The sequence below is a fragment of the Saccopteryx leptura genome, chromosome 3, assembly GCF_036850995.1.
Source record: "Saccopteryx leptura isolate mSacLep1 chromosome 3, mSacLep1_pri_phased_curated, whole genome shotgun sequence".
Classification (NCBI taxonomy): Eukaryota; Metazoa; Chordata; class Mammalia; order Chiroptera; family Emballonuridae; genus Saccopteryx; species Saccopteryx leptura.
This window is the reverse complement of record NC_089505.1, coordinates 106,769,681-106,787,514: the sequence shown is the minus strand read 5'-3', so window position 1 is coordinate 106,787,514 and position 17,834 is coordinate 106,769,681. Positions and strand designations below refer to the sequence as shown.

General features: G+C 49.8%; 1 protein-coding gene across 1 annotated transcript; it reads right to left on the bottom strand.

The window, feature by feature from the left end:
- Nucleotides 1–2,100: 2,100 nt before the first annotated feature.
- LOC136397581 (antizyme inhibitor 2-like) lies at nt 2,101–11,563 on the bottom strand. Its single transcript, XM_066372087.1, has 10 exons — nt 11,415–11,563; nt 10,738–10,911; nt 10,098–10,270; nt 9,169–9,303; nt 7,262–7,427; nt 6,505–6,652; nt 5,097–5,197; nt 3,993–4,210; nt 3,451–3,513; nt 2,101–2,230 (listed from the first exon to the last, which is right to left on the bottom strand). Exons 1-9 carry the CDS (start codon nt 11,550–11,552, stop codon nt 3,489–3,491), a joined length of 1,278 nt encoding a protein of 425 aa, XP_066228184.1. The 5' UTR covers nt 11,553–11,563; the 3' UTR covers nt 2,101–2,230; nt 3,451–3,488.
- Between the last annotated feature and the right edge of the window lie 6,271 nt (nt 11,564–17,834).

Here is a 17,834-nt window from a genome sequence, read left to right as displayed (position 1 = left end):
CTGTCCCAGCTCCCATGTGGGGCACACCTTCCCTTCACACACTGGACACCAACGTCTCCCACCCATCCAAGAATTCTGCTTTTGGGACTCTTTCTTCCTTCATCTGCATCTTAATCATTCTCTCTAGTAATCAACCCCATGATCTACAAACAAGTCCTAATACTTCTTCTCTTAAAATAACCTCATAAGCCTACAAGAACATCTTTCAGCCACCCTCTTGATTCCCCTCCATCTACAGCACAGCTCCCCAGGAGAGGAGCCCCTGCTCCACACCCCCCACCCCTCCCCACCATCCTCTCTGGACTGCACTTCTAACAACCTTCCTTGGCACTGAAACCCTCTGGTGAAGATAACCAATGCCTCCACTTTCCCAATTCCATTCTTAGACTTTCCTTCTTAAAATGTTTCTTCTCTTAGTTTTTGTGACTTGGGTCATCTCTATGGACTCATACTTACTGGCTAAACTGGGCAGGCCCGGGGATGTACTAAGATCCATCCAGTGGGGTGATGTCACGTTCATAGCTCTCTCCCATGTTCATACCTATCTCCCATGTTCATATCTCACCTCTGCCCCAAATCAGCTGCTCATGTCTGGCTCCATTGGCAATCAAATAGGCTTCTCAAACCTGCCTTGTCCGAACTGAGCTCTTGATTTGAACCCCCTAAGCTTTGGAGCCGTTCCTTACTCCTCTCTGCTCATATTCTACATCTAACCCCTCAGCAAATTCTCTTGACTCAATCTGTACAGCCTGGTCCTTCTCACCACCAGTATTTGTGCAGGTCGGCTGGAGCCTCTCAAGTTCTCTATGCATTCACTTAATGCACTCATCTGCTCAATCCCTCCAGGACCTCCCCTCCCCCTCAGAACCACCAAAGACCTGAGTCACTAGGAGACTTGAGGATGTCAGCCCCTGGACCGTCCTCCATCCTCATCTTCCAATACCTCTCACTCACTCTGCTCACCCGCACAGGTCCCCTTGCCTCTTTTGGACTCTCTGTTTGTTTTTTTTTTAATTTTATTTATTTATTTATTTTTTACAGAGACAGAGAGTGAGTCAGAGAGAGGGATAGACAGGGACAGACAGACAGGAACAGAGAGAGATGAGAAGCATCAATCATTAGTTCTTTATTGTGCGTTGCAACACCTCAGTTGTTCATTGAATGCCCTCCCATATGTGCTTTGACCGCGGGCCTTCAGCAGACCAAGTAACCCCCTGCTGGAGCCAGGGGCCTTGGGTTCAAGCTGGTGGGCTTTTTGCTCAAACCAGATGAGCCCGCGCTCAAGCTGGCGACCTCAGGGTCTCGAACCTGGGTCCTCTGCATCCCAGTCTGATGCTCTATCCACTGCACCACTGCCTGGTCAGGCTGGACTCCCTGTTTTTAATGCTGGCGCTCTCTGACCCAGGTGACCCACAGGTCTCTGCTCACATGCCAAGCCCTCAGAGAGGCCTCCCTGCCCCTCCACCTAAAACAGCACTGCCCTCTATCTTCCCTATCCCCTGGCCCTGTTTTAATTTTTCCTCATAATACTTGCAGCTTCCACTTTATTTAGTCACTTATTTATATGTTTCCTCCTGCTCTATCTTTTCCCAGCTGGAAGGTAAGCTCCACGAGCATGGGTTGTTGCCCATCTTGTTCATGTGTCACCTAGGCCTAGAACAGTGACACACACAGACTAGAACTTCACATTTTATCTTATGACTAGATGGACAGTCAGATGGATGGATGATGGATGATGGATGATGGATGGATGATGGATGATGGATGATGGATGATGGATGGATGGATGGATGGATGGATGGATGGATGGATGGATGGATGATGGATGGATGGGTGGATGAATGGATGGATGGATGATGGTTGGATGGATGGATGAGTGGATGTGCAGACAAATCCCACAGGATAGCACTTATATGGCAAAACATAAAACACACCAACAGCTCTTGCATCGGAATGAAACTTTGTACTTGGACCTCCAGGCACCTCTGAAGGGGTAAGGGTAGATATTTCCATGCCAAATTTTTAAGGTCTGGGAGTAGAGGAATGAGTAATACATGAGCTGAAGGCTCTGTGAGTCCTCCGGCTTCCTAGGTGGCTGCAGCTCACCACATCTCCTCAGATGTCCTTCGGGAGAAATCAATAGCCCACAGATGCTAGAAGATTCCTCTGTCTTGGTTGAGTTGTGGAGGCAGCAGCAATATTGGTGGATGGGGAGAAATGTTTGCAGAAACTGGGGATCAAGGAAGTCTCATCAGGTAAAGCTTAAAAAGGACACAGGACACAGGAGGTGAGTGGTTTTGATCCCTGAGGCCCACCCCACCTTCGCTGGCTCTAAACACATGACTGGTCATTATAATGTGTTCTACCCCCACCTCTGCAAATGTCCTTCCCTGTAGGACAGCGGTTCTCAACCTGTGGGTTGCGACCCTGGTGGGGTCGCCTAAAGCCATCGGAAAATACATAATGCATATCAGGTATTTTACATTCCGAATCATAACTGTAGCAAAATTACAGTTATGAAGTAGCCACCAAAATTATTTTTTGGTTTGGGGTCACCGCAACATGAGGAACTGTATTGCAGGGTCACGGCATTAGAAAGGTTGAGAACCACTGCTGTAGGACATTCTCTTTTCAAGCTCATAACTTCTTATATATCGTTTTTAAAGTTGTAGAGAGCTTGGGAGACACACAGTAGTGTCTGTCCTACTCTAGAGAGGGCTATATCCATATCGTACTCAAGGCCAGGTCAGGCAGGCGGATGCCTGGCCCATTAGTTGTGTGGTCAGATGCTGTGCATGCTCCCTGCCGACACCCAGGCCTGGGAGGGTCTCTGAGCAGGAAGGGCCCAGCATCAGGAGCAGCCGGAGACAGGGCTCTGGACATGAATGGACCTTGAATGAGGATTTGCACTGTGTGACTTAAGCCCCTCAACAACCCTGCGAGTGGGTACTAACATCACCCTCACTCCTCAGATGGAAGAACTGAGGCTCCGACCACACTGCCAGTCTGTGGTGGAGCCTGGTTTCACGGCAGGCCTATCTGATTTCAAATCCAGTGTTCTCACCACTAGAGTGCATGTGGTGGTGGTGGGGGGGGGAGGCATAGATCATGTAAACCTTTCTTGAACATTGCAGGCTCACTAACTGGATGAAAGGAAAGAAAGGAATGTCAGGTAGTGGCCAGTTCAAGTGACTTCTCATCCCAGGATATGGCTTTCAGGGGACGCTTGTTGTCATAATGCCCGTTTCTCAGCCCTCCCCCGTGCCAGGGCACGGGTGACGAGGAGCAGGGAGAGTGGGGTCGGCTGCCCAGAGGAGCCAGCTGGGAATTCAGACGTACTTTGGGAGAAAAACCAGTTTTGAATTTGAAAAGTTGCCTCGCCATTTCAAAGGTACCCTGTGTCAGTTTTCCCTGCCCCGCCCTGCCCCGAGTTCTCCCACGTGGGCGCACCCAGGTGTGCGAAGTCCTCCATGCCACCACGATCCAGCTTAAGGCGCTGCCTCCAGCAGGCTCCTGTGGGAAGGTTGTAACTGTAAAGGTGTGTTCTAGAGCCTTCTCCACCATGTTGGGGAGTGAACCCTAGGTTAGACAGACAGGAGACCCTTGGGCAGAGGCTGTGAGGGAGACTGAGGCTGGTAGGAGAGCGGCATCTGCTGAGGGAACCAGAAAGCAGCCAGAAAATGTCACGGCAGAGTGGGAGCATGGCTGTGGGGCTAGGGTCAGCCTGGGCCACAGTGCTTCCTGCTGCTGTCCACAGGCAGGCGCCTATGCTTTAAAGATCTCGTGTCCACCCAGGTGGGCTGCCTTGGACTTACCTGGTGGGGGCAGTTACAGGGTCAACCCCACAGGCAGTCTCAAAGGTCAGTCAGACCTTTGCTGGGGCAGTGGGGGGAGTATGGTATTTCCTGGGCCCGGGACCCCAGAGCTTAGCCACCAGTTCCTTGTGCCAAGCTCAGATCCTGGTGAGTGTGCCTCCCATGCCACCTAGACACCTGAGCTCTGGTCCTATGGTGTAGTAGATGGAGGCAGGCAGGAAGCCATTGAAGGTGGAGCTCATGACCGAACTATAGGCACCCATGGAGGGGAAGATGAGCCAGTCTCCCACGTCCAGCTCGGGCAGCAGCACCTCCTCCTTGAAGAGCTTGTCCATGGCATCACACGTGGGGCCGTACAGGGTGCAGGGGAAGAGGGGCAGCTTCGAGCTCAGCTTCTGCAGGAACACAAGGGTGGGGACTCAGAGAGGAGAGATTCCGCCCTCACCCTGTCCTCCCCGCCCACACCCTAGGTCAGCAGAGCACCCCAAGGCCGCGGTGGGAAGGCACCGGCAAGGACACTGTCAGTCACCCACACCAACCAGTTACTGAGCAGTCCCTATGGGCCAGACATTATTCCTGGCCCTGCACTCATGGAGTGTATATCATTCAAGTGACCCATTTTAGCCCTGCTAATTCACAAGGCCAGATACAGATGGGGCCTCAGTTTCCCATCTATAAAACAGGAAGAGTTTAGCCAATAATCACTCAAAATATTAGGCTTCAAACTAGGCTGCCCATTGGAATCATCTGAGGAGTTCTAACCACGAACTGATGACAGACCCAATTCCCAAGAAGTTCTCATTTCAGTCGTCTGGGGCTTGGCCTAGTCATCAGGGTCTCTGTAAGCTTCCCAGATGATTCTATTGTGAAGCAATGTTGGACAATTTCTGTTTCCTAGGTCTCCTGCATCTCCAGTAGTCAAGGATTCTGGTAACACACACACAGTGCATGCAGGGAGATCACACGGAAACCCAGGGCCAAACAGATGTGCACACACCCCCACAAAGAACCATGTACCTGTACACCCACCTACCTGCACAGGTGTAAGTCAGCATGCTCACACAAAAAACGCAGGCACACAGATGTGCACGTGGAAATACAAGCAGGCACACCTGTGCACAACCTGTGCATGCACGCGGTATGACAATCTACAAAGCCATCCATTATCTAAGACCTTGTGCCTCTCCACCTCGCAGAGGGACCCCTGCCTCACAGGGAAAGGGGGCTGAACTCAGTGTTATCAGGGTCTGGAGGTGCCAGAGCCACACAAATTCCCCTTACCTTCACCACAATTGGCATCCTGGGGACAAGGTCCCTAATGACGTGGCGAAAGCTGCCGTAGTGGCCCTCGTTAAGATAGTACAACAGTTTCTGGTGGCCTCCTAGGAGCGGGGAGAGAGCAGGACAAGCGTGTGCTCATCCAGGTCTCATTACTGACCATCAACACTGCGCGCAGTTCCCTCGGGAGTGGCCCAGACCCTCTGCCCAGCACTGGATAACCCCTGTGTCCTGTTCCAGAAGCCTTCCCTGATCATACGCAAGGTTGTGCCTGTTCTCTGGGCTCCCACTGCCCTTCTACCCAACCCCTACCCATCAGAGCGCTGCTGCTGCTGCTGCTGCTACTAATAATAGTGTAACTGACATACCATGATTTACGGCCTGGGCATTGTTCCAACCTGTCTGCATGTATTACATTATTTAATCCTCCTAATGATACTCTGAATAGGGGCAATGAACACAACTGTACAGTTGAGGAAACTGAGTCTTGCTCAGCAATCCTGGGAGGTAGTTCTGGCTCATTCCCATTTTACAGGTAAAGATCTTGAGGCTCAGAGAGAGGAAGTGACTTTATCACAAGGCAGCAAAGCTAGTTTGTGGCACAGCCAAGCCCAGGTCTGTCTGACTGAAGCGCTGATGCCCTCATATTTGTAGACATGCCAAGCAGAGCTGAGCACTAAGCCTCAGGGCTGTCATGACTAGCTCCCGTGACCAACTGACTGGCTTAGGGACACCTGCGGCTGTGGATGCGGGAGGCAGGATCAGTGGTGGCAGCTGAGAGAGAGCAGAAGACAGGGGGTGGCCGACAGCAGAGCGGAGATGGTGGAGGGCAGACCCAGGGAGATAAAAATCAATATTCCGAAAGATCTGGACATCTAAATGCCCAAGTGTTATGAAATGCCCCTAATATTCACAGAAATCAATTTAAAAGATTAAAGAAATCAAGGTCCTAAGGACAGGCTAAAAGTGGTTGTTTAGAAACGGGCTTGGTAGTAGTTTGTTTCCAAAGGATCTGGGGTCGTAGGTGATCCCAGCTTAATGTGCATCAGGAGCATAAAAGTTTGCACCTGTTAGAAAAAGCTTGCTTGAAAATGTTGAGGTGTATACCACCAGCACAGGGGCATCTGTGCCCTCCTGAGCTGTACTCTGTGACTTCCCCTCCAGAAACAGATTATAAATTTATCGTCTGCTCAGGAAGAATTAAGACCCTCCTTGTCTCCCTCCCAGTCTATTTGAGAAAAACAAAATAATGACACTAACAGGTTCTTTTCTGTAGTTAATTCTAAACTTGTTTTCCTGCCAATGAGGAACCCTGGGGTGGAACCCAGGCCCTCTGCCCATTCTCTACCCCAGGGGCTGGGGACACCCCTCTCTGGACAGTGCCCTCCCTGCCCAGTGCTGGCCCACCCACCAGGCTCCAGCACAGCTTTCTTGGCAATGATGTTGACAGCGGCCATGCAGACAGATGCTGCATAGAAGGAGCCAGGCTCCGCAATGACTTCAACGCCAGTCCCCTCAGGGAAGTCCTGGGCCAGCGCAGCATTGATCGCTCTCGCCATCTGCAGGGACAGACCCCAAACCCTCTGAGGCCAATTCCTAGCCAAGGTCTTTACCTGCATCATCTCTCTTCATTCCCATGACATCACTGTGGGAAGGTATCATCATCCCCATTTTATTGGGGAGAAAACAGGTAGAAAGTGTGGCTTAGAGAGGGGCAGTTTTCCAAGGGCACAGAGGAAGTATATAGGCTGTAGTACCCTGAGAGTCTGAACTTGGATCTATTGAAATTAATACATGATCAGCAAAGAAGGACTGTTCCCTGGGTGTGGGGATATAGTAAATAAATGTCTCTTTGACTGTAGCTTAACCAGGGATAGTAACTAACATGTCTAAAGAAGGACACAGATCACTCCTGGGCTTCGGCACTAAAAAAGAACAAAAGAGAGAATGAGAGAGAAGGAAAGAAAGAAAGACACAGAGCCATACACACTCGCAGTTGCATATGTGCACAAGTCACTTACATAGAGTCAGAGAACTCTCAACAAAAACAAACCCAGCTACCTGCAGGCACATGACTCAGTTCCAGGAGCCCCCTGTACACAAACATATACTCTGTCCGCTAAACCCAGGCTGGGCTACCCGGACTCCCTTTTCTTCTCCCCTCTTACCTCTTCAAACTCAGGCTCAGAGCCCTCCATTCCGGGGAAGCCCCCTCCAATATCCAGGAGGCTCATGTCGTGCCCGACCCCACGGCCCATCTCGAACACACGGTGGCAGTCGGTGATGGCCTTTGTGAAGTCGTGGGGAGTCTGGCAGCCCGAGCCCACGTGGAAGCTGAACGCATGTCGAGTGACAGGTGGGGAATCACACAAGGAAATGCAAGGGTCTGGAGGAAAGTCTACACGTTCGGAAACCCCCACACAGGTAAACTGTGGAACCAGTGCAGACACAGACACTGTGACATGAGTGCCTACACTGGAGCTCGTGGGCACCCACAGGAGCCCGCAACCTTGGCTGTACACGTCAGGATCCCAGAGACACACATCCCACGTGGCCCTCCTTGAGTTGGAGCTCTCCTAGTTTGCAGTGGTCAGCTCTCTTAGCTGGCCCCTCCCAAAGCCTCGTGGCAGAGGCTCACCTTCTTCTCACCTGACAAAGCATGTGATCAAAACCTGGGGTCCCAGAGCTGCCCAGCAGGGAGGGCTGAGGATGCAATTAGGAGCAGGTAGGGTGAGGTGAGTGAGGCCCTCTCCTCAGGTGCAAAATGTAAGGGGGCACCGAAACACTAAGGAGTCAAGATTAGTAACATTTATGCAATATTTTTAACACAGGAAATTGATACCAAAATGTCCATGATGAGGCCCTGGCCGGTTGGCTCAGTGGTAGAGCGTCGGCCTGGCGTGTAGAAGTCCCGGGTTCGATTCCCGGCCAGGGCACACGGAGAAGTGCCCATCTGCTTCTCCACCCCTCCCCCTCTCCTTCCTCTCTGTCTCTCTCTTCCCCTCCCGCAGCCAAGGCTCCATTGGAGCAAAGATGGCCCGGGCATTGGGATGGCTCTGGTCGCAGAAGAGCGACGCCCCGGAGGGGCAGAGCATCGCCCCCTGGTGGGCAGAGTGTCGCCCCCTGGTGGGCGTGCCGGGTGGATCCTGGTCGGGCCTATGCGGGAGTCTGTCTGACTGTCTCTCCCCGTTTCCAGCTTCAGAAAAATACAAAAAAAAAAAAAAAAAAAAAAAAAAAAAAAAAAAAAAATATATATATATATATATATCCATGATGAATGAAATACATAAACTTTAAATAAAGACAAGATAGGTAATAGTAAGTGGACCACGAGGCAAAAGGAAAAAATAAAAAATGCCAATCCTGTCTTGATTTAAAATTTCGGTATTTTCTCATCATAAACTTTTTCTAAATTAATTTTTATTTTTAAAAATAATATATTAAAGGCCCTGGCCGGTTGACTCAGTGGTAGAGCATTGGCCTGGCGTGCAGGAGTCCAGGGTTCGATTCCCAGCCAGGGCACACAGGAGAAGCGCCCATCAGCTTCTCCACACCCCCCTCTCCTTCCTCTCTGTCTCTCTCTTCCCCTCCCACAGCCAAGGCTCCATTGGAGCAAAGATGGCCCGGGCGCTGAGGATGGCTCTGTGGCCTCTGCCTCAGGTACTAGAATGGCTCTGGTTGCAGCAGAGTGATGCTCCAGATGGGCAGAGCATCGCCCCCTGGTGGGCATGCCGGGTGGATCCCGGTCGGGCGCATGCGGGAGTCTGTCTGACTGCCTCCCTGTTTCCAACTTCAGAAAAATACAAAAAATAAATAAATAAATAAATAATAATAATATATTAAAATACTATCTAGAGTACAAAGTTTTTTGGTATCTCCTTAAAAGTTGTACCCAAGACCAGTGCCTGGCTGCCCCACCCAGACCCAAGAACACCCAGCCCCTCTGCTGAGGACACATGAAGCCTCAGGAGGCCCAGAGGGCCCATGCTGACCAGAGGCCACTCAGTGAGTCAAAGGCTGTGGACAGATGGTGCAGACCAGGACCCTGCCCCGCAGGGAATGTCAGTGCTCTTACCTGACTCCGACCACAGCCAGCCCCAGGTCTTGGGCAGACTGCAGCAAATGCTCACACATTTCCAGTCTGGCGCCAAACTTGGTGCTTAGGGGGCAGATGCTCTTGCTGTCCTCGGTCCATAGCCGGAGGACCAGCCTGGGACAGAAGTAGGAGGGATTCTTAGGCACTAAAGCCCTGGGGCCTGGATGCTTTACTCCCATCCAACCTCCCTCCACCCTCCTGCCCACCCTTGCCTCATTCTGCTGAACTGTCCAGCCACGAATCCCAAAAAGGAAACACATCACTACCCACAGACTTCTGCCCAGCAAGGAAAAGCAGGAAAAGGATAAAATTATAAATCTACCTTCTGACCCTGTTACAGGATCAGAGATGCTAAGCAACTTTCCCGAGACCACACAGATTTGACAGATGAACGTGAGCTCTGGTCTCCCTGACTTTAAGGTGAGTGCTTTTTCCACGAGGTTGCCTGACTCCAGAAGAATCCCTCCCCTGGTGGGCAGAGCTTCGCCCCTGGTGGGCGGAGCTTCGCCCCTGGTGGGCGGAGCTTCGCCCCTGGTGGGCAGAGCTTCGCCCCTGGTGGGCTTGCCGGGTGGATCCCGGTCGGGTGCATGCCGGAGTCTGACTGTCTCTCCCTGTTTCCAGCTTCAGAAAAATACAAAAAAAAAAAAAAGTGATGGCCTACCTCATGATGCCAGGCTCTGCCCAGTGTCTATGTAGACATGAGTAATGTGTATTTGACAGCAATGGACACCAGGGAAGGCATTGAACCACCTGACCCAAAATCTTGTACTTTGCTGTGAGCCTCTTCCCATCACTGCATGTAACAGCTTTTACCTCATTGCTGAGGCCCACGTCCATCTGTCTGAGCTGCGGGCTTGCTATCCCTTATTCCACCTGCTCCTACTTGCCTGCAACTCTGATGGTCTCACCTGGCCCCAGGGTGGTGCTGGGCCACCTTGGTCAACTCCTCCTCGCTGTCAAAGGTCAGGAGTTGTACCCCGAGACAGGCAGCATACCGGATGCTCGAGACAGGCTTACAGGGGTGGGCGTAGATGATGCGTGAGGGGGCCACTCCCAGGCCCAGCACCTGCTCCAGCTCCACCTGCCGACGGCGACAGCCAGAATAGAGAGGCTACTCTTTTGGGATGAGAGCCATGCTGATAAGGGGCTGACCTAAACTGAACCCCCACAGTGCAACTGGCATGGTGCTGGGCACATGTTGTGCTATTTAAGCTTCCAGGCGACACTAAGAAAAGTTTAACTGGCCCCATTTTAAAGATGAAGAAATTGAGACTCAGGTGAAATAGCTGGGCCAAGACAGAACGGGGTCTGTGGCTTAAAGTATGTTCCACACCAGCTCAGGCTGACTGCACTTGTCACGTAGACCAGCGGGATGTTGACCGCTCCTACTCTCTTCATTTGTTCCTTCACAGACAACTGAGCACCATGCATATCAGCCACTGTTTAGGGGTTGCTGTCGCCACTTCAGGACCCCTGGCAATTGGCTTTTATCCACCCAAGAAGTGTCAGGCCGATGAATGAGGCCACCGGCAGCAGGCCCAGGCTCACCTGGCTGGCGCAGTCGAAGCCAGTGCCCAGAGTGGCCAAGACACGCAACACCCAAGGGCTGCTGTTGCACTTCACTGCATAAAAGGGTGAGACCCTGGGCAGGGCCTGGCAGAAGGCCTGATGGCGGCTGGCCAGCACACCCAGGTCGGTCACCATGAAGGGGTCGCGGTGGTCCTGCCAAGGAGGGGAGGGAAGGAGGAAGGCTGGGTATCGCGTTGCTCCATTGAATCCTCACAGGATCTCCATGAGGTAGGTACTATCATTATTGCTAGTTTAGGAAAGAGGAAACCAAGGCTCTGAAATATGAGTCTCTTCGTCAGGGTCATATAGCAAGTACCTGGCAAAGAGGGGGTTTGAACCCTGGTCTTCTAACTCTTCCAACAGGAAGACAAGAGGGCAACAAGCCTTGTAGACTAAAATGGGGGCCAGGACAGCTCCAACCCTCAGCCAGACAGCTTGGCACAGGGTGAAATCCCAAGTGATGGTGGGGGGCTGGAAGGGGACAGAGAACTACTCCATGACCAGCACAGAACACAGCTATTCAGGGAGATCTAGTCTACTGACTTATAAAACACAAAGTTTCATTTTGTGCCCACCTAACGAGGGTCCGAGACTCACCCTCTCCACTCCCCCCCCTTCCCCCTGCCCCTCCCCTCCCTTTCCCTCTGCCTCCATACCGAGTCTGAGAGCTCCTGGATCTTCTTCAAAACCACCTCCCTGGCAGATTGCCCCGGCCTCAGGGTGATGATATCCTTCAGCAACAAACTTCCCGGGGGTCCTCTGTTCTCCTTCGGGTCCCCTAGGGTGGTGCTCATCCCTGACAGTCCACCAGAGCCCTCTCCCAGCATCCTGGAAAGGGCTTGCTCTGAGGACTCTCCTCCTCCCTCTTCCCTCCTCCCAGCTTGCCGGCCCATGGAACCAGGGTTCCTCAGCCAGTAAGGCCTCGGCCCTCCCATTCAGCCACATAGAGCTTCACAGAGCCTTGTGAACCTTCCCATCTGTAGGATGGACCGCTGGCCAGGTCCAGCCTGCTTCAGAGACCTAGTGAGGGACCAGGCAAGATGCTCAAACGCGCACCTATAACAGTGGTTGGCCTCCTCTTCCAGGCTCCACCACACACGTTCCCACTCACAGATGAGAAAAGTGACCCACAGAAAGGATAAATGCAGAGTCTAAGGTCTTTAGACTGTAGGGCTAGCTAGCACCTAGACAATAATGTAGTCCAATATCCCACTTCACACACATGGACAAGCGACCCAGAGAGAGAAGAAAAGACTTGTCCAAGGTCACCAGGTGGTCAGTCGCAGAGCTGGGACTGGATGGAATGTGGCTGCCACTACCTGCTCAGCCAAAACTCCCCAGGCCCTGGGTCACCCAGACAACAGGCCCACGGGTGAAGTCAGACTCCTGTTATAAGTGAACATCAGTGATGATCAGAGTAGAGGGACCCCAGAAACAGTCATCGACCCTTCCCACCTCAAAGATGGAAAAACCGTGGTGCCCAGAGGTCTGCCGATGTATCCGCAAAGCTGGAGCGGAGCTGGAAGTGAAACCGCAGACTCCAGAGACGGGCTGCGCACGACCTGGTCCCTCCCGCTCTGTGTCTCTGCCCTCCGCTGCGCGTATAAATGTCTTGCTGGGAGTTTCTCTGATTGGAAAAGTGAGCCTCTTGAGTCACTTGGTGTCCTGTCACATCCCCCCCCCCACGCCTTCTCCCCACCCTTTCTCCCCATATGAGTGGCTGAGATTTCACTCTGTAATCTGCTGGCCCACCCAGGATCAAGCCACCCACCACCTTGGGGCAACCCCGCCTCTGGGAGGTCATTGTTGCCTCCTGCAGGCTTACACCGCACCTCTGTGATGACCCAGAGCCTCCTCTTTCTTTTTCTGGAAGGAAGAGCAGCAAGACTCTCCTCTGCCAGCCCTGCCTGGCGTGCTTCCTCCCACCTTCCCCATCCGACCACCAGCCTCGGGCTCTGGGGGTTTGAAAGTTCGGGAAGAGGCAACAGAAAGTACCTGCATCGGAACATGGGACAAATCTATGAATTGGTACAAGTCTCTTAACCTCCAGGGGCCTCTTAAATTCCATTTCTAGAATAATGGGGGGGGGGATGAGCCAGATATGGCCTTCTGGTTTGTGATGCCAAACAAGATGATAGAGCCCATGGCTTTTATAGAGACCCACACCAACACCTGCCCCGGTAGGACTTCTCTGCATGTTTCTAAGTCTTTGGGCAGATGGCCTCACCTCTGGGAGCCTCTGTTTCATCATCTTCCAGATGGTGGGTAATGTCCACAACACCTCAACAGGTGGTTGGGAGGATAAAATAAGATGAAACAAAACAATACCTGTGAAGAGTTTAGCAACATGCCAGTAAATCATAGCACTCAGATTAGTGACAACAACAATGGCCTGTGTTACCAAACCCTATATAAGTGTCAAGCACTATGACAAGTACTCTATGTGGGTAACTCACTTGGTCTAAGGTGATAGGTTCTACCCAGGGCCAGGTACATAATCTGTGGGACCTAGGCCAAACTGAACCTGTGCTAGACTGGTAACCCCCGGGGAATCGCAACCTTGGCACCAGGATGAGCTCAGCATCTGGATTAAGGGTGGACAAGAAGCTCTTCCTGAGTCACTTGCCTGATGCACTATGGAGCTGCCAGCCCAGGGTGGGGACAGCTGCCACTCTGCCCTGCCCTAAGCTGTGGGGCCACATGCCTGTCTCCAACTTTTTGACATCAGGCAAATCCATATACTTAGAGCTGATCCAGCCCAGATATGCACAAAGCAGGGGTCCAACCTGGAAACACCCTCCCCAGACTCCCAAGTCAGGATAAGTCACTGACCCCACGTGAGTGAGTCTCAGCTACTTAATGTTGAAAAGAAGCCAGACCCAACATAATGTTATGTAATACTTTAAGACTTTATTTATATAAAATTCAAAAATAAGCAAAGTAATCTATGCTGACGGTAGCCAAAGGGTCAAGACTTCTGATGCCTAACCGGTGGTGGCCCTCAGGATAGAGCGTCGACCCAGAACACTGAGGCTGGTTCAAAAGTCTGAGGTCACCAGCTTGAGCACGGGGTCTGTGGCTTCAGCACGGATTATTAACATGATCCCAAGACCACTGGCTTAGATCCAAGGTCGCTGGCTTGAGCAAGGGGTCACTGGCTTGGCTTGAGCTCCCTAGTCAAGGTGTGTATGAGAAGTAATCAATGAAAACAAAAGTGAAGCAACTACAAGTTGATTCTTTTCACTCTCTTTCCTCCCTCTCTCTCCCTTCCTTGTCTCTCTCTCTCTCTCTCAAAAAAAAAAACAACAACAAACAAAACAAGCCTAACCAGGTGGTGGCGCAGTGGATAGAGCATCGGACTGGATGCAATGGACCCAGGTTGGAGACCCCGAGGTCGCCAGCTTGAGCACGGGCTCATCTGGTGTGAGCAAAGCTTCACTAGCTTGGACCCAAGGTCGCTGGCTCAAGCAAGGGGTCACTCAGTCTGCTGAAGGCCCACGGTCAAGGCACATATGAGAAAGCAATCAATGAACAACTAAGGTGTCGCAACGAAAAACTAATGATTGATGCTTCTCATCTCTCTGCGTTCCTGTCTGTCCCTGTCTCTGAATCCTGCTCTATCTCTGTAAAAAAAAAAAAAAGAGTTTAAAACAAAACAAAACTTCTGAGTAGGAGTTATTGACTGAGAGGAGGTATGAGGGAGCCTTCTGGGGTGCTGGAAATATTTTACATCTTGTTCTGGGCAGTGGTAATACCAAATTTATGTGTATGCATAGCTTCATCTTTTTACATATACATATAGTCATGTGTGTATATATACAGTATATATATCTACTCAACTGTACACTTACAGAAAGTATATATAGCTGTATCAGATTTCTGGTCTCACATGAAAGTTGAAGGATTGACTTTGAAAGACAGCATCCTAAGAATTGTAATGAAGACATACGGGAAGTTTCAGAAATCTCAGAGTATCTTAAACCCACAAAATCCTTTTTATCAGCATAACTAACCTTTTATCCTTGACTGATGAGGCTATTTCCAACTGTCTAAAGATATCTGTTATAAACTTTGCCAGAGGTATAAGCAGTAGCCACTCTCTTCACAGAACACCGCACCCTTGTTGCCTTGGGTTATTTAACAGAACCCCCCCCCTACTCTGGGCACCCCAATTACCAAGTCAAATGATAGGGGTGCAGGGGTGGAAAAAAATTGTTTTTTTCCCATCTTTTCTTCTCTGCTTCCCCCATTTTAGCTTTAGATAGTTATAAACAGAATAGGTAACTGATTAATCAAATATATATCAACTTGATAATGAGATCTCATTACAGTCAACAGTTGATCAAGCAAAAACAAAGGGATGTTGAACCCGCCATCATCAGGAATTCGGAGACTAATTGAAACGTACACCGGAGTGAGACACACAACAGTGGCATGCCGACCCTTGCCTGGCCAGTTTTGAGATTCTCTTCAGTGGACCCCAGGCTGTGCTGACCATCCTGTCCCAGGAAGAAACATATCAAGACCCTCAGGACCACAAACTTCCAAGTCCTGCCACCAGGACTCCCTTTGTGTCCCCTCCCACATTCCCCCTATATAAACTGGCTTTGAACAAGTTTAAGGTAAAGAGGAGATTAGGATTTTTACCTGTCACCTTCCCAGATGCTGGTTTCTGATACTGAACAGAAGTGCACTTATAATCCAATCCCTGTCTCTGTTTTTTAGCTGAGCCGTGACAGGCAGCACGAGCCCCAGACTTGGCTGACCTCTGGTTTCAAAACTAGCGGGGAAAACTGATATGCCAATATAATCTAAAGGTTTTAATTAACTCACCTTAACAAAACCTGTAGAATCTGCCTGACCTGTGGTGGCGCAGTGGATAAATCGTCGACCCAGAATGCTGAGGTCTCCGGTTCAAAACCCTGGGCTTGCCCGGTCAAGGCACATATGGGAGTTGATGCTTCCTGCTCCTCCCCACTTTCTCTCTCTCTCTCTCTCTCTCTCACTCTCTTTCCTCTCTAAAATGAATAAATAAATAAAAAAAAATTAAAAAAAAAAAACAGCTGTAGAATCTGAGTGAGAATAAAGTCTGAAGGTGTTAGACTCAAAAGGGAGGACTATCATTGAAGGTCAGACCGATTTTTCCATCTGGGCTCTTACCCATACTCTGCCATCCAGGTGCTGGCTCAAACATCTGCGAGTGGTTCTAAATGTTTGCTCTAATGATTAGCTGAATCCAAACTCAGTGGCAGCATGAATGCCATAAACTCCCTGGTTTCATACAGAGGAAGGAATCCAGAGATTTAGAAAGAATATTCAAACAGCTCGCTCACCACCTAACCACAGCATTCAGAAAACACAGCTTCTCCAAAGACTGGGAAATGCACTGAAAGCCACATCAGGAAAAGGAGCACTAGTATCTTTGAAAACACTCTATGAACCAGAGATAAAGAAGGGAAATTGTGCCCCTTTAAATGGACTCTCTGGTTTCAACGGGAAAGATGAGATGATGTCCTGGAACACTGTAGAGGCCAAGTAACAGCACTTTGTCCCAGAAGTTATACGGTTACCACAGTGGACAGCCGGCCCTGGTGGAATCAGAATGGGTAGGTTTGTAGGACTCAACAGTGTGGCCAATGGACCAGAGGCTCTCTAGGACAAAAAACAGATGTTCAGCCTACTGAGATCACATCTGATCTGTTTAACGCAACAGGAAACTGTAGGTATACCCAATGACTTTTAAAAAAATAGGCAAGCCTGACCAGGCGGTGGCGCAGTGGATAGAGCGTCGAACTGGGATGCGGAGGACCCAGGTTCAAGACCCCGAGGTCACCAGCTTGAGCGCAGGCTCATCTGGTTTGAGCAAAAAAGCTCACCAGCTTGGACCCAAGGTTGCTGGCTTGAGCAAGGGGTTACTCGGTCTGCTGAAGGCCCGCGGTCAAGGCACATATGAGAAAGCAATCAATGAACACTAAGGTGTTGCAATGCACAACGAAAAACTAGTAATTGATGCTTCTCGTCTCTCTGTTTCTGTCTGTCTGTCCCTATCTATCCCTCTCTCTGACTCTCTCTCTGTTTCTGTAAAAAATAAATAAATAAACAAACAATAAAAAATAAATAAATAAAAATAATAGGCAAAAGACAAGAACAATATTTTGTATAGTCAAACAAAGTAAGGACCGATTATTAATTTAACCAAAATTGTGATAAAATATATCAGGAGAACAGAAGAAAACAGAAAGATATAAAAGAACTAGAATTCATTCTCAGTGAGTATACGATCTTTAAAACAATAAATCCTGAAATGGCATCACAAGGTAAATACCACAAAGACCCTGCCAGAATTTAATGTGATCCCTCTGGGGCAAAGCCAAGAGGAGGGGGGTACTCAGGAGTCTGGTGTGTTTATTTTTTGTTGTTGTTCATTTTTAGAAATTAAATGTAATGGGGTCACATTGATCAATAAAAGTATTAGATAGGTTTCAGTTAAAATGTTTCTTGTTTTTTGCTTTTGTTTGTTTTGAGAGAGAGAGATGAGAAGCGTCAACTCATAGTTGCAGCACTTTAGTTGTTCACTGATTGCTCCTCATATGTGCCTTGACCAAGGATCAGACCAAGCAACCTTGGATTCAAGTCGAGCCAGGGACCTCAGGAGTCTCTTTTTGATGAACCCGAACCATATCAGGCATCATTCAGATTTGAAAGTCTTAAAAAGTTAAATGTTAAAAAATTATAAATGTCTTACAGAGGTTTGCTCTCCTTACAATTCCACTTTCCCCGGGGCAGCCAGCCCTGCAGACACCTGTAGCATGTGCTCACAATATCCCACTGTTGGACAACTTCTCAGTGAAGGGGTAGACTTCAGCCTAAACCTGGAGATAGACTTCAGCATCATTAAAAACAAGAGGACAGACTTCATGTGTCTCCTATAATGCAGTAGGGACTTGCAAATCACCACCCATAAAGGAATCTTTAGCTCTAGCTTCTAGTTTACAGAAAATATGAGAAGTAAAAAAAGGAAGTTGTACTACACCAGAAAACAACATGAGGAAGCAATCAGCCATATGTGTTTTGTG

What these genes read in the sequence shown, in the direction of transcription:
- LOC136397581 (XM_066372087.1), bottom strand. Translation starts at nt 11,552, where the DNA reads ATGAGCACCACCCTAGGGGACCCGAAGGAGAACAGAGGACCCCCGGGA. An exon ending in GCTTCGACTGCGCCAGCCAG is followed by an intron (nt 10,271 to 10,737) that starts GTGAGCCTGGGC and finishes CGCCGTCGGCAG; the next exon opens with GTGGAGCTGGAGCAGGTGCT. An exon ending in GGATGCCAATTGTGGTGAAG is followed by an intron (nt 4,211 to 5,096) that starts GTAAGGGGAATT and finishes GTGTTCCTGCAG; the next exon opens with AAGCTGAGCTCGAAGCTGCC.